Consider the following 14,199-nt stretch of genomic DNA (forward strand, 5'->3'; position numbering starts at 1 on the left):
AGGAAAGGCAGGCGCCCTGGGAAGAGGGGCCCAGAGGGCTTCCTGTTGCAGGGATGTTTTGACATTGACCTATCTGCTGGTTCTTTACCGGCTTCAGTGTCGCGTCCGCGGGCCCAGCCCCACAGACTCTGGAGTCCCGCACACGTCCCCAGGGTGACTGTCCCCAGCTGGGGCTCTGAAGTCCCGAGTCCAGGCAGCGTCCAGAGCACTAACCCAGCTCTGATGAGTCCCCGATGCCCCTCAGGGCCCCTTCACACCGGGCGCATGCTGGGGAGCTGTGAGAGGGGGCCCCTCCTTGAATGGTCACATCCCCAGGCCAAGCCCACCCACCTGCACCAGCTCCAGGCCCCCAACCCAAACAGTCAGGAAAGCCAGACTTGCTTCTCAGAGACACGGTCACCTCAGCGGGGCCTGTTGTGTTTCCCAAGCCATTTGCCTTTTGCGAAACCCAACAAAGCAAAGTTCCAAAGTTCCATCCCAAGAGTCCCCAGGGGTCACCAGACAGTTTTGTAAACAGGAGATATTGCAAGTTTGGAAAAATCAGTGGGAAGAGGCTTCCCAGAAATGGTCAAACCAGAGGGTTTGTCCCCAAGCATCCCACCTTGACCTCTTTAAAGGGAGGCCCCACAGAGAGGGCGGTGGGGGCCAGGCTGGTGTGGCGGGGGCGGGGCCTCTGGGCAGAGTAAACCCGGGTTTCTCGGACAGTGGAGTTCAGAGTCCCAAGACGGCTTGGGGACACCTGGCTCCCGTCACGCTTGCATCTCCCCGTCGGGGCTGAGCCCGTGGGTTAGTGGGCAGGGGGCTAGGCCCTGGGAAGGGAGGCCCCTGGCCACCCGCAGGCTGAGCCATCCCCACAGGAACTGGAGCGTCAGCGGGGGCTCGGGCCGCACTGTTTCGAGCATGCTCTGGGGCTCACAGGGCTGACTCTGGGCCTGGGAGGTCCTGCCTCTGGGTCTGAGTGTCTCCCTCAGGAGCGAGACGAGGCTGGTCTCAAGGTGGACCTGAGCCAGGCCTGCACCCCAGGACAGCCGGTCTGCCGGGCATCTCCGAGGAAGTCTCCTCCGAGATGGAGAGGAGCAGGAAGCTGACAGAGAGGAAACATGGGGCACAGGGTCTGACTGCCCTCCTGAGAGCGGGGCACCCTCGAGTGCACCCGCGGTCCCCATGGGGGGACACAGGAGCGCAGAGGGGTGCGGAGGGGCCCAGAGCCAGGGACTGGCACGTGCAGGGTCCCTGAGGCCCCCGGGGGCCGGCCTGCAGCAGGTGCAGCCCCCGCCTTCAGGGCTGCAGGGTGGGCTCCATTACAGACGGGCCCTCACGACAGCCGCCGTGCCACCCCGACCGGGCCAGAGCCCCGGGGAGGGTCGTCCTGAAGTACAGGCAGGACGCGTAGCTCTGCTCTCAGGCTGCATCGTCACGCGGGGGTGTGCCCGCCAGGACGACGCCCAGAGCGGGCTCAGCGGGGCCTCCATGGTCCTGCATCCGGGAACGGGACAGCCCGGGAAACACCCCACGTGAGAGTCTGAGGGAGACTCGGAGGGTGCAGGGCGGGGATGCCTGGGGTTCTCGCCAGGGACCTTACCAGGCGGGAACCCGACACCGGGGCGTGCGGGGACAGAAGGGGAGACCGGCAGCCAGAGAGACCCAGAGACGGGGACGGGGACGGACCGCCCGGGGTGGACTCCGGGCTGGCCGCTCTGTGCGTTTGCTGTCCCCTGGCACGGTCGGCGTCCTGCTGCCCTCGCGGTGCTGAGCGTGCTTCCCAGCACGTGTCCCCCGTGGCTCCCCGGGAGGTGGTGGTGGCCCCCCCGCCCTGGACGGAAGACCCGCAGCCCCGGCCTCCCGCCCGGCCCGGCCCCGCCCTGTGGACCCCGTGAGGCCTCCCGCCCGGCCCCGACGGTCTGCCTCGGGCCTGCCCGGGGGGCGCGCTCTGCCGGCCGCTGTGTTTAGGTCTCTCCCAGGGCAGCCCCGAGCCCGGCTCGTCCTAAGCAGCCCTGGGGCTCTGCGCTCGGCCGGCTCTCGCTCCCCGCACCAGGCAGAGGCGGCGCCTCGCCCCACCCTCGCCCGAGCGCTGACGGCTCCCACTTCCGCCCCGCGAGCCAGCGCCGCGGCCCTCTGCCTCGGGCTTCTCCTTCTCCGTCTTTTCCCCTCTGTTTTAAACAGAGAAACGCGGGAGGGGAGCCTGCACGCAGGACCCTGGCCGCGCTGACGCCGGCGCTTCCGAGGGCGGCCTCCCTGTGCGCGGCGGGCTCCCTGCGCCCACGCGGCCGCCCTGGCGCGGAGCCCGCGGGGACTTCGGCCCACGCTGACCATGGCCGGCTGCGTCCCGCCGCCGCTCGCCGTCCTGGGGCTCCTTACCCTGCTCGCCCCGCACGCCGCCCGGCCCACAGGTGGGTGCGCTCGGGCAGCGGGTGGGTGCTCGGGGGCTTTCTCTGGGGGCCGAGGGGCCCCGGCAGGACCGGGGTGGTCCGCGCCCAGCTCCTGGTCTCAGTGCTGTTTGTGACGCGTATGTCGGAAGTAAGTGTGTCCTCTGGGGTCCCCAGGGGTCCAGACAGAGCTAGCCGCCAGGTCTGGGGCTCAGGATACGAGGGGGCACAGCTTCCGGGGAGCCCCGAGGGGACCCCAGCCCCTCCACAGCCCCTGCTCAGGGCCCCTTCCCCCCCCAACCTTCCTATACCGCTGAACCCAAACCAGCGACCGCAGACGGGGGACCCTGGACCCCCGCCACTCATGTGGCCACGATGCCTCCCCGCAACTGGTGGCCAAAGTCACGCTGCTGGGAGTTCAAAATACACCCACCTGCACCGCTTTAGCACAGAAATCAGAACACACACTTGGTTCCTTGTGACAGTCGCGTGTGTTGAAACGGTGGTGTTCTGATCTGTCGGTTAGACTAAAATGATCATACCCTCCTCACGGCCCGCGTGGACCCAGGAAGAGACGCTCGCCCAGCCTAGGCCACCTTTGGCACTGCTCGGAGAAAAGAGACACAGTCCCTGAGGGGACAGGGCCGCTGGCAGAGAACCTCCTCCCGAGGTTCAGTCACTGCTGTCAGCCCGGGGTCTGGAACCGGCAGTAATCTTGTGTCCCGTTTGCCTCGATGGCAGAGACGTGGTCTTTCTCAAATCAGGCTCCTGTTTCAACCAAAAGGAAACCACCAACACACAGGGAAAGAAGACTGCCAAGAACCTGCAGGAAAAAGAACAGAATCAGACCCACGGAAAGCTGCTGCCAGGCAGAGGGCACAGGCTGCGTGCAGTAGAGAGACGAGGAGGAAAAGAGGCAGCGCCGCGCTCAGACAGCGTGGGAAGGAGCCGGACAGAACTTCTGGCATGGAAGCGTAGTCGCTTGACTGTTCACTTTAAAATCCATTAAGTATGGATTTTAATAGATAAAAATCCATTAAATATAAAGTGAAAGTAAATATTCACTTTAAAGTAGATTCACTTTAAAATCCATTAAGTATGGATTTTAATATATAAAATCCATTACATATAAAGTGAAAATAAAATATTCACTTTAAAATCCATTAAACAAATGAACCAACACAAAGCATTTGGAGAAAGGTTCTCCTTCACAGCAGAATGCCAACAAGTTAGTGCAAAGGAGAACTGTAAACCTGTTATCTCACACCTAAAATGGTGATAACTGATTCAGGAGAACTACTTTACTGATGTTGAAAACATTCGGCTAAAGACTGTTGGGGAGGCAGGACATCCGTGTCCCTAAGCATCTGCCTCACCTGTGGACACCACCTATGCAGTGTCCCCCAAACGTCATGTTCACTCAGAACCTCAGAGTGTGACCTTTAGTTGGAAACAGGGTCTTTGCACATCATCCTCAATTAGTGACAGTGAAAGTTGCCCAGTCTGTCCTGCTCTCTGCCGCCCCATGGACTATGCGGTCCATGGCCTTTTCCAGGCCAGAATACTGCAGTGGGCAGCCGTTCCCTTCTCCAGGGGATCTTCCCAACCCAGACGTGGAACCCAGGTCTCCCGCACTGCAGGCAGATTCTTTACCAGCTGAGCCACAGGAAGCCCTGACTCCAAAGACCGCAGCCCTTATGAGAAGGTTCCACACAGTCCTCCCTGACGTGGCCCTGGCCCCCATGTTCCAGAATGGCGCTCAGAGCTCCAGCCCTCACATCTGTGTCCCAGGCAGCAGGATGGGGAGGGAGGAAACAATGGCCAAGGGCCACACCAGTTGCCTTTTTTCAAGAATGTTCCCAGGAGCTGCGGCCTGGCCCTTCTGTTCGCCACCGTTTGGCCATTCGGCCTCCCTTGGCACCAGGAGGGTCTGGTCATGCAGCCGCGTGGCCAGCCAGAAGTGGAGGGCTCTCGTCCTGGCAGAGGGCTGCCCAGAGGACACAGCCTGCTCTCCGCCCCGCCCTCTCGGGCTCCCGCCCTCCTGCTCTCAGCTCCGTCCTGCTCACCTGGCCGCCTGCGGAGGGCTGAGGCCCGGTGTCGTCAGGGGCAGGAGGAAAGGGCCACTCATGGGTCTGCACGCCCGGAGCCCGGAGTCCGGTCCCGGGCCTCAGCCCCATTCGCTGAGATGCCTGCACTCCCGTCTCGTCCTGCAGTCTTTCTTCCCGCGTCGGACGCGCACGAGCTTCTGGCCAGGTGGAGGCGAGCCGGCTCCTACCTCTTGGAAGAGCTCTTCGAGGGGCATTTGGAAAAGGAGTGCTTGGAGGAGGTCTGCGTCTACGAGGAGGCGAGAGAAGTGTTTGAAGACACCGAGTCCACTGTGCGTACCCCGCCACACACTCGCTGGCTTTCCCATCACTCTGCTGCCTCCGAGGCCTGTTCTCCCAAAGAGACTCAATTAAGGAATCTACTCACGTGCGTGGGAGGTCGATCCAACCCAGTCGTACAGACGAGGAATCGGACACTGCAGGCAGTTGTTTCCCCAGCCTGTCAGTGGGGGTCCCGAGGGCAGCTCAGTCCCCCTAAACCCCCTAAACTCTTCCCTCAGATTCAGCAAGCTAGCACCCTGAGTAGCCGGACTCCTCACAGAGGTCCCTCAGCCTGTCAGGACTCCCAGAATTTAGTATTTTTAATAGAGATGAAATGGTTTCAGTGTACCAACAACAACACAAAAATCCTCCTTAGGACGCCTCCACAGTAAGAACACCTCTCATAACCAGCACCTTGGATCAGAAGTGACGGCACGTACGCTAAAGATCACGGCCAAGACCTCACTGGTCTGTTACCCAGAGGCTTGTCAGGGGGCAGACAGTGGGGCTGAAGTTCTGTGCGTAAATTCTCAGAACAGCAAAACACGTAATATGCTTTGCATGTCAAGGCAGCAATATTTAAAGTTGATTCTGAACAAATGTTGACCTGTTTCTTAAATATACATATATACATATATATATATATATTTTTTTTTTAGGGGGTTTCCCTCATAGCTCAGTAAAGAATCTTCCTGCAGTGCAGGAGACCTGGGTTTGATCCCTGGGTTGCAAAGATCCCCTGGAGAAGGGAATGGCAACCCACTCCAGCATTCTGGCCTGGAGAATCCCATGGACAGAGGAGCCTGGCGGACTGCAGTCCATGGGGTCCCAGAGTCGGACGCAACTTAGCGATCAAACCACCACACACATATTTTAAGGTCCATTTATTTACCCGCTTATTTTGGGCTATGGCGGGTCGTCTCGGCTGCAGGCCACACACATATCTTAGGGTCATTTATTTACCCTCTTCTTTTCGGCTATGGCGGGTCTTCACGACTGCAGGCCACACATATAGTTTAGGGTCCATTTATTTACCCGCTTCTTTTCGGCTATGGCGGGTCGTCACGGCTGCAGGCTTTCTCTCTTGTGGCAGGCGGGCCCCCTCTCCCTTGTGGTGCTCAGGCTTCTCGTCGCGTTGGCTCCTCTGGAGGAGCGCAGCTCTGGGCTCATGGACTCAGCAGTTGCGGCCCAAGGGCGCTAGAGCTCTGGCTCAGTAGCTGGGCACGAGGGCTTAGGTGCTCCGAGGCGCGTGGGATCTTCCTGGGCCAGGGATGGAGCCTGTGTCCTTTGCATCGGCCGGCAGACTCTTTACTGTGGGACCAGGGAAGCCTCTCTCTAATATATTTTTTAACTGCTTTAAAATATATTTTCTTGGATGCCCATGTATGAGAAAACTCCTCTGAAATAGACCATCTTTCATAGACTGAGAGAAGTGAAAAGTTCCTGGTGGAAGAAAAGCTGGGCTTGCGCCCTGAGGCTGCAAGCCCACTCGAGCTGTTGGGAGCTGGGGACGGTGTGTGGCTCGTGCGCTTACCTCCAGGCTTTAAGCCTGAGGGGTCTCCCACCTTTAGCTGCCCTGCCCGAACACAACGCCTCCCATACGCAATTTACAAACTTCCATCCTTGCTGAACTGGCTTATAAAACAGGAAAAGGGGTGGGAATTTCTCACATCTGCATCCGGCACTCTGCGGAGTGGGGTCCTGGAGACCACCAGGACGGGAGGCGCCCGGGAGGCCGTGGGATCTGTGCTGCGTCTCAGCTACTGACACTCTCCCTTCCTCAAGTGGGTCACAGCAAATACACACCAAACAGGACGCGGAGCACGCGTTGGGGTGGCTGTTCAGTCCCACAGTCCTGTCCGACTCTTGCGACTCAATGGACTGCAGCCCGCCAGGCTCCTCTGGCCTCGGGATTTCCCAGCAAGAATACTGGAGATGGTTGCCATGCTCTCCTCCAGGGATCTTCCTGACCCAGGGATTAAGCCTGCCTCTCCCGCACTGCAGGCGATTCTCTACCACTGAGCCACCTGAGAAGCCCAGGACATATATTCAGTTCAGTTCAGTCGCTCAGTCGTGTCCGACTCTTTGCGACCCCATGAATTGCAGCACGCCAGGCCTCCCTGTCCATCACCATCTCCCGGAGTCACGCATTAAAGAGGGCATTAAGTAGGTGTAGCTTCCCTGGTGGCTCAGCTGGTTAAAGAGTCTGCCTGCAAAGGGGGAGACCCGGGTTCAATCCCTGGGTTGGGAAGTTCCCCTGGAAAAGGAATGGCAACCCACTCCAGTGTTCTTGCTTAGAGAATCCCATGGAGGGAGGAGCCTACCAGACTATAGTCCATGGGGTCACAAAGAGTCGGACACGACTACGTGACTTCGCTTCACTTAAGTGAAGCAGATGTAGAGAATTTCACATTCTCGTTTCAACCAGCATTTTCCTACTAAGTGAACAGAGTCAGCATTTTCTCACCTTCAAGCTCAGCTGCAGGAGAAGGTGGGAGAACAGGTGTTTGATTTCTAACACTCTGATGTTAACTCGGACAGGATGAATTCTGGAAGACATACATGGGTGAGTGTCCCCTCCACCCCGCCTGCCACCTCCTCTGCTTTTTGCTTTGATGGGAGGAGGCATCAACCCCGCTCTCCAGGGCTGAGAACTCGAGGCCAGAGGATTCCCAGTGTCCAGCCTTGGGCTCCTGGACTTTGACCCAAAGGAAGGGTGCCGGGCCGCGGGATGAGGGGGAAGCTCGCCCACCCCCCAGCTCCCATGGGCCTTGTGCTGATGGCCAGAGCTGGTTAAGCTGCGGAAGGCAAGGCTTGTGGGTGCTATTTGGGGACCACGGTGCCCGGGGGTCTCCAGGAGGCCTCTCGGCAAGGAGATGGATCCTAGAGGGGCAGGCGGGCAGGCTGAGCCAGGGGCGTCAGGGGGTCACCCGTGAGGGGCGTCCTCTCTGCAGGCGGCTCCCCATGTGCCTCCCAGCCTTGCCTCAACAACGGGTCCTGCCAGAACAGCATCCGCGGCTACACGTGCACCTGCGCGCCGGGCTATGAGGGCCCCAACTGTGCCTTTGGTGAGCCCCGCCCCTCCCCGGGAGCCCCCCCCCTCCCCGGGAGCCCCGCCCCTCCCCGGGACCCCCGCCCCTCCCCGGGACCCCCGCCCCTTCCCCGGACCCGCGATCCTCCCCTGGATCCTCGCCTCTCCCCGGGAACCCCGCCCCTCCCCCAAGGGCCCAGCTCCCTGGGTCATGGGTGCGAGACCGCCCTCAGCTTCATCACCTGGTGTCCCTTAAATGTTGCGGGTTGGGGTGGCGGGGAGCGGGGGTCAAAGCAGCCAGAGACCCCTCCATGCAGAAGTGAACTCTGCTCTCGATGTTACGGAACCTGCTCCACCGGCCTCCCTGAGAGCTCAACCGGGTGCTGGAAGGACACCCCAAGTGCAGCGCGCCAAGCAGGGGTTCCAGCTTCACCCCACATGCGTCCCCTCCTCGTCCCGACCCCCACCTCGAAGAAGCCCCTTAAGATGTCCGGCTGCCCTGGCGGGAAGTGAGCCCACAGAGGGGCCAGGAGGATCCTTGTGAGGGGCGCGCGGGGCTCCACGCCCGTTCGTTCCTGACCCGGAATGGAAGTGCTCACGTGAGCGTGTTTGGAATGAAAGGCCAGAGCCCCATGCTCAACGATAGCTGTTCAGTTCAGCTCAGTCGCTCAGTCGTGTCTGGCTCTTTCAACCCCATGGACTGCGGCACGCCAGGCCTCCCTGTCCATCACCAACTCCCGGAGCTCACTCAAACTCATCCATTGAGTCAGTGATGCCATCCAACCATCTCATCCTCTGTCGTCCCCTTCTCCTCCCGCCCTCAATCTTTCCCAGCATTGGGGTCTTTTCAGATGAGTCAGTTCTTCCCATCAGGTGGCCAGAGTATTGGAGTTTCAGCTTCAGCATCAGCCCTTCCAATGAATATTCAGGACTGATTTCCTTTAGGATGGACTGAAAAGGATACTTCAGAATGGCTGTTTCCGGGGTAACATTTCTGTTTTCCCCATTTTCTTTTTTAGCTAAAAACGAATGCCACCCTCTGAGGCTGGACGGGTGCCAACACTTCTGCTACCCGGGACCAGAGTCCTACACGTGCAGCTGCGCGAGGGGCCACACGCTGGGCCAAGACCGCAGGTCCTGCCTCCCCCACGGTGAGTCTCCCCCCGGCCTCCTCTGCAGCGACTCTGAAAGCCCACCTCCCCTGCTGTGGCTGGTCGGGGCTGGGGGAGCGGGCTTCCCAGCCCTCGCCAGGCTCCCTACCCGCCCCCCCACCCACCATCTCTGAGAGCAGGTACGGAATCCCACCTGCTCCGCATATACACGAAGTATCTCAACCTAACGGGCACCACAGAGCAGGCTGGGTCAGCACCGCAGTCACCCCACCGCCTGCCCTGGGGGGCTCTGACCTTTCTTTCCGTGTGGCCGCCACAATGAAGACACGTGTGCTTGCGGAACCCTCGACTCTGAGTGCTGCCCGAGGCCCCAGCGAAGCCCGCAGAACCTTCTGCCTTTCCCGTGGCAGGTAACAGAAACACGCTTTAGTCTTTTGTTAGGTTTCACCCGTCTGTCACCTCTCCTTTCTTTGATTTAGGTGAGCTGTCTAGAACCTCCACTTCAAAGCATGTTCTCATGCTGAACTCACCGCTTCAGTGTCTTAGCAACACATGAAGTTATTATGGTGACCCTCCTCCCAAACTACTTCAAGCACTTTCTTTTACGCTCATCTGCTACTTTGACCAGTATTTTATTCTTTTCTTGCTTTTCTAGTGACTCCACAAAATAGGCACTATTTTTAGTAATCCCACCAATGTGGGTTTGGGTTTACCTACATTTTGCGTTTTCCTTGCATCCCAGGCCTCTAATACAGATCACCCCGTGCTTCCTCAGCCCTGTCGAGAGAAACACCACGTTGCCCACAGACCTGACTTAAATTTTCTAGCAGCCACGTGCCTAGAAAGCGGGTGAAGTTAATTCTGATGATGCGCTTTCTTTACCTCAGAACGTCTGCATATTGTTTCGACACGCAATGAGTAGTTGAACCTGAGATACTTAGCTTTCCTCTTTCTGCCTGAGTCTCGGCCCTCGGACGTGTAGTACAGCGTTTCTCACTCGCCGGTGGAGCGCCAGCGCTCAGTAACCATGGCGACCACCACGTGCCAGAACGCTGTACGGGTTGCTCGAGCAACCGGGCTGCGCTCGGCCCCCTGCGCGTGCGCGTGCGCACTTTGCGGGTGCGGCGCGCGTCTCCCTCTCCTGGCGCAGACACGCGGGTCCAGCCAGGCGGAAGCCCGCGGCCGCTGTGTGGAGGCCTGGCCCAGCGACAGCCGCAGCTCAGTGACCGCCAGGACTGCAAGGGTCGAGGGAGGGGGGCTCAAGGGAGGGCCGAGCCGGGGGTGGGGCGCGGCCTCCCCGGAACTGGACCTTTGGTGCCTGCCCCCGCAAGCCCGCGCGCCCGTCGCTCACCTCTCCGCTTCTCGGCCCCACCGCCCTCCGCGCGCTGACGGGGGCTCAGTAATGGGCGGGTGCGCTGGGCTGGCTGGAGGGTGTGCGCCCCACATTCCCAACCACCGCACGGTGGGGCCCCAAAGGCTGCAAAGAGTTCTCTCTTGTCTGCTTTGGCTTTCAAAGGTAAAACTGACAAATTCCGAAGGAGAAGACTTCTGCGGGGGTGCTCTAGTACTGGACAACTTTGTGCTGACAACAGCCACATGCTCACTGCTGTGCACAAACGTTAGCGTGAAAACACGTGAGTACATTGCCATTCGGTTGGATAAGATGGCACCGGAAACAAAACTATCCTATGCAGATAGGAAAGGAAGCCCTTTACTCTAGAATTCTCGCTCTAGCTCCCCGCTGGTGAGATCACTCATACGTTCACAGCAGTGGGGACTAGCTAGCGGAATTCTGGGCACAGCGCGCAGGCAGTGCGGAATTTGGCAGCCGAGGAACGGGGCGCTTGGTTTGACACCGAAGCGGAGCACTCAGACCTCCGTCCTTGCGCCGGGGCTGTGTTCTGAACTGCTCCACAGTGCTGCCTAGGACCCGCGAACATTGAAAGCATTTTTACCCTCCTTCCTCAGACATTTTTCAGTCAACAGGCCATCAGCCTAGAAAATGCCTCCTCAACAGGCAAGTCTGATTCACTCCGCGAGGTTCTTCCTAGTTTCTCCCGACCTTTCCAGCCTCGCTCACTGTGCCCCCGCCGCGGCCCCAGGACGCACACTTGGTTTTGTAGAGGAGTGAGGGAGAGGCCCCCGCTGCGGCACGCCGGCCCCTGGGCAGCCCGCGCAGCGCAGCGCGGGGACGCGGGGAGGCGGCGCGCGGAGCCGCCCTGAGCCCGGCCCCGCCTCCTTCCAGGCTCTGGCTTCCAGGTGCCCGTGACGGGCGTCCACGCGCACCCGAGGTTCGAGGCGGACACCGGGCACAACGACGTGGCCCTGCTGCGCCTGGCGCGGCCCGTGCGCTGCCCCGACGCCGGGCGGCCCGTCTGCACCGCCGACGCGGACTTCGCCGAGCGCGTCCTCCTGCCGCAGCCGGGCGTCCTGGGCGGCTGGACCCTCCGCGGCCGCGAGATTGTGCCCCTGCGGCTGCGCGTCACGCACGTGGAGCCCGCGGAGTGCGGCCGGGCCCTCAATGCCACGGTGACCACGCGGACCAGCTGCGAGCGGGGCGCGGCGGCCGGCGCGGCGCGGTGGGTGGCGGGCGGCGCGGTGGCCCGCCAGCACCGGGGCGCCTGGTTCCTCACCGGCCTGCTGGGCGCCGCGCCCCCCGAGGGGCCCGGGCCGCTGCTGCTCATCAAGGTCCCCAGATACGCGCTCTGGCTGCGCCAAGTCACGCAGCAGCCGAGCCGTCCGAGAGACGACCGGCATCAGGGGCGTGGCGGGGAACCGGTGCCGCGTGGGCGGTGGGCGGCGACAGCCCTTCCTCCGGGACCCCTCGTCTGAACTGAGCCCCCCGGAGGGAGGGAGGCGCGTCCAACAATAAAAGAGGACCCCGAACAGCGCTTTCCTGAACCTGCCGGGAACCGGGGTTCAACCCAAGAGCGGCGACTCTGGGTTGGCGGGCGGGGGTAGCTGCACAGCGGCCTCCCAGCTGTACTGGGGGCGGGGGTGTGGCGCTCGGGACCTGGCGGCAGCGCAGGGAAGGAAGGCGAGCTAGGGCCTGTGCGCGGCCCGCGTCTGGGGCGGGAGCAGGCAAGCAGTTCTGCGTGGAGGGTCCACCGGCCCCAAGAGGGCGGAGCGGCCCGACCCTGCAGCATCCCCACCAGCGAGTCCCACCGACTGCAGCCCCTCCCCTACAGACAGGAGCCGCCCTGGTCTGCGCCCAAGCGACAGCAAGAGCACCTGGACAGATGTGGTGTGTACTTCCGCCACCATATCTCAGCCAGGAGGTGCCTGGCTCACTGAGCACGGAGGGGCCCTCACGGCTGAGCTCCGGGGACGCCAGCGTGGGGCCCTGAGGGCAGGCGGGACCCAGAGGCTCTTGCGCACGGGCGTACCGCTGGGGAAGGGGGATCGTTTAGGGGTTAGAACTGTGATGCATACTTTCTTCTGACTGGAAAATCCGTAGGATTTTGGTCTACTGACCCCCCTTGCCTTCCTTCATTCTTGCCAAGGTCCTTTCAGAGAAATGGGCCAGTGCATCCGCAGATTGGCCAAAAAAAGTTATTTCTGGGGTTAAAGTGCAATATCAGAAATGAAAGAAAGTGTTTTTGAATTGTTAGACATGAAAATCTGAATTGTGTTTAAACTCCCAAAGTGCGGTGGTATTCTCTTCAAACTGTCTAAGGCCATCAGCTGCCCAGGATTTGAAATCTCGCAAAGAACTGTGGTTTTACATGAATAATCCTGCAAAAATATCTGCAGTCTTGCTGCTGACATTAATTTGCCATATAAATCTGTATTTGCTGGAGCAGAAACCCTACCTGGAAATGATCGCGAACAGCGCAGGCAGACTCTCCCTACAGCATGTGTGGGCTGCACTTCCCAGGCGGCGCAGATGGGAAAGAAGCTGCCTGCAGTGCAGGAGGCCTGGGCTGGACTCCTGGGTCGGGGAGATTCCCTGGAGAAAGGAATGGCTACCCACTCGGGTACTCTTGCCTGGAGAATTTCATCGACAGAGGAGCCTGGCGGGCTACAGTCCATGGGGTCACAAAGAGTCAGACACGACTGAGGGACTAACATTTTCACTTCCACTGAACACAAAGGCCACAGCTGAGAACGCTGCAGGTCTGCAGGGCAGCTGAGACACAGAATGGAAACCGCTCATCCACCACGCGTTACCCCAATACAGTGCTCACAGATCAGGTGAGGCAAGCAAATCAAAACAGTAAAACTCAAGAAGAGAGAATGTGATTATGTGGCAGAGACTGTCTGCTTCTTTGGCATCAGTTCTCAAGGCCAGGCCGACCACTCTGCACGGGCTTCCAAACCAGCGGGGAGGCAGCGCACTCGCGCCTGAGGTCCTGTTTCTGTCAGTTCTGCCAAGTACGACTTTGGCCTCATGTTATTGTTCACTGTCACTCGATTTTCAGTGTCACTACTTACTGGTCAACAAAGTGCCTGAGAGTCGAGAACACCCCCCTTCCCACACTACGCGATCCAGGCACCTTCACAGAAGTCCAGGGTCCCCCTCCAGGGAGGACGCGGCTCTCATCCTTGCTGGAGGCCGCGCCGACCCTGAGGAGCAGGGGCGCTGTGAGGGCAGCGCCCCAGGAAACACGGAGCGACTGCCCCAGCCCAGCGTCTGCGCCTCCCCCAGGCCTTGCTCTCCCGCTCAGGGGACTGGTGGGACAGGCCGTCCCCAGCACGCCCCATCCCCACCCCCCAGTCTGGGCATGCCCAGGGCGGAGGTTACGCTCTGGTACTCAGGAGACCGGCTCAGAGTGGATCCTGCTCCACTTGGTTCTTCGGGGTCCTTGCTCTTGGAACCCGGCTCCATCAGCCTGGAGAGGCCACCGAGCGGCAGGTCAGAGCCCGGGGCTGACACGCCTTCAGGGTGGGTCGCACAGCCCCGAGGAGCCCTCCAGACGGGCTGCATGGGGAAGCTGAGGACACGCTGCACACTTCAGGGCAAACCAGGATGCTCGGCCTGGCTGCTGGAGGGGCGGACGCGGGGGCACAGACAGCAGGCCTCAGGGACAGGGGTCCGTGTCCCACGGGGGCCCGTCTCCATACAAGGGCCACAGCCCCCTCCATACTCGGCATCTTTGCAAAGATGAGCCACTCTGGTCCACGACGCTTTCTTCTTTAGTATAAACAGAGGAAACGTGTGTAATCTGAAAAAAAATAGCTACAGTACCTGGAAACGTTAAATCAAACTCAGCTTGTAGAAAGAAACATTAAGTTAACCAAACATTTTGATCACACAAAGTGTACAAATTTAACATAAAATTAGATGTGTCTTGGATAATACAATAAAAAATATGCCATCTGTA

At 60.1% G+C, this 14,199-nt stretch overlaps 1 protein-coding gene and 1 long non-coding RNA gene across 3 annotated transcripts; one reads left to right on the top strand and one right to left on the bottom strand.

Moving 5' to 3' along the window:
- The first annotated feature begins 1,428 nt into the window (after positions 1-1,428).
- PROZ (protein Z, vitamin K dependent plasma glycoprotein) lies at positions 1,429-11,761 on the top strand. Of its 2 annotated transcripts, XM_069602058.1 has the most exons (8): positions 1,429-2,390; positions 4,580-4,743; positions 7,274-7,298; positions 7,687-7,800; positions 8,783-8,914; positions 9,200-9,285; positions 10,392-10,509; positions 11,121-11,761. In XM_069602058.1, the coding sequence occupies exons 1-8, from the start codon at positions 2,312-2,314 to the stop codon at positions 11,705-11,707; spliced, it is 1,305 nt and encodes a 434-aa protein (XP_069458159.1). In that variant the 5' UTR covers positions 1,429-2,311; the 3' UTR covers positions 11,708-11,761. The 2 variants fall into 2 exon arrangements, with proteins under 2 accessions (XP_069458159.1, XP_069458158.1); XM_069602057.1 differs by lacking the exon at positions 1,429-2,390 and having other exon boundaries at positions 4,288-4,743.
- LOC138446732 (uncharacterized) lies at positions 5,768-9,267 on the bottom strand. The gene is made up of 3 exons (XR_011259541.1): positions 9,170-9,267; positions 7,200-7,281; positions 5,768-6,759 (listed from the first exon to the last, which is right to left on the bottom strand). It is a non-coding gene; the product is annotated as an uncharacterized lncRNA (long non-coding RNA).
- Positions 11,762-14,199: the final 2,438 nt, after the last annotated feature.

This window comes from Ovis canadensis, chromosome 10 (assembly GCF_042477335.2).
Source record: "Ovis canadensis isolate MfBH-ARS-UI-01 breed Bighorn chromosome 10, ARS-UI_OviCan_v2, whole genome shotgun sequence".
In the NCBI taxonomy this organism is placed as follows: domain Eukaryota; kingdom Metazoa; phylum Chordata; class Mammalia; order Artiodactyla; family Bovidae; genus Ovis; species Ovis canadensis.

What these genes read in the sequence shown, in the direction of transcription:
- PROZ (XM_069602057.1), top strand. Translation starts at nt 4,303, where the DNA reads ATGCAGCCGCGTGGCCAGCCAGAAGTGGAGGGCTCTCGTCCTGGCAGA. An exon ending in GGGCCCCAACTGTGCCTTTG is followed by an intron (nt 7,801 to 8,782) that starts GTGAGCCCCGCC and finishes TTTCTTTTTTAG; the next exon opens with CTAAAAACGAATGCCACCCT. An exon ending in TTCTGCCTTTCCCGTGGCAG is followed by an intron (nt 9,286 to 10,391) that starts GTAACAGAAACA and finishes TGGCTTTCAAAG; the next exon opens with GTAAAACTGACAAATTCCGA.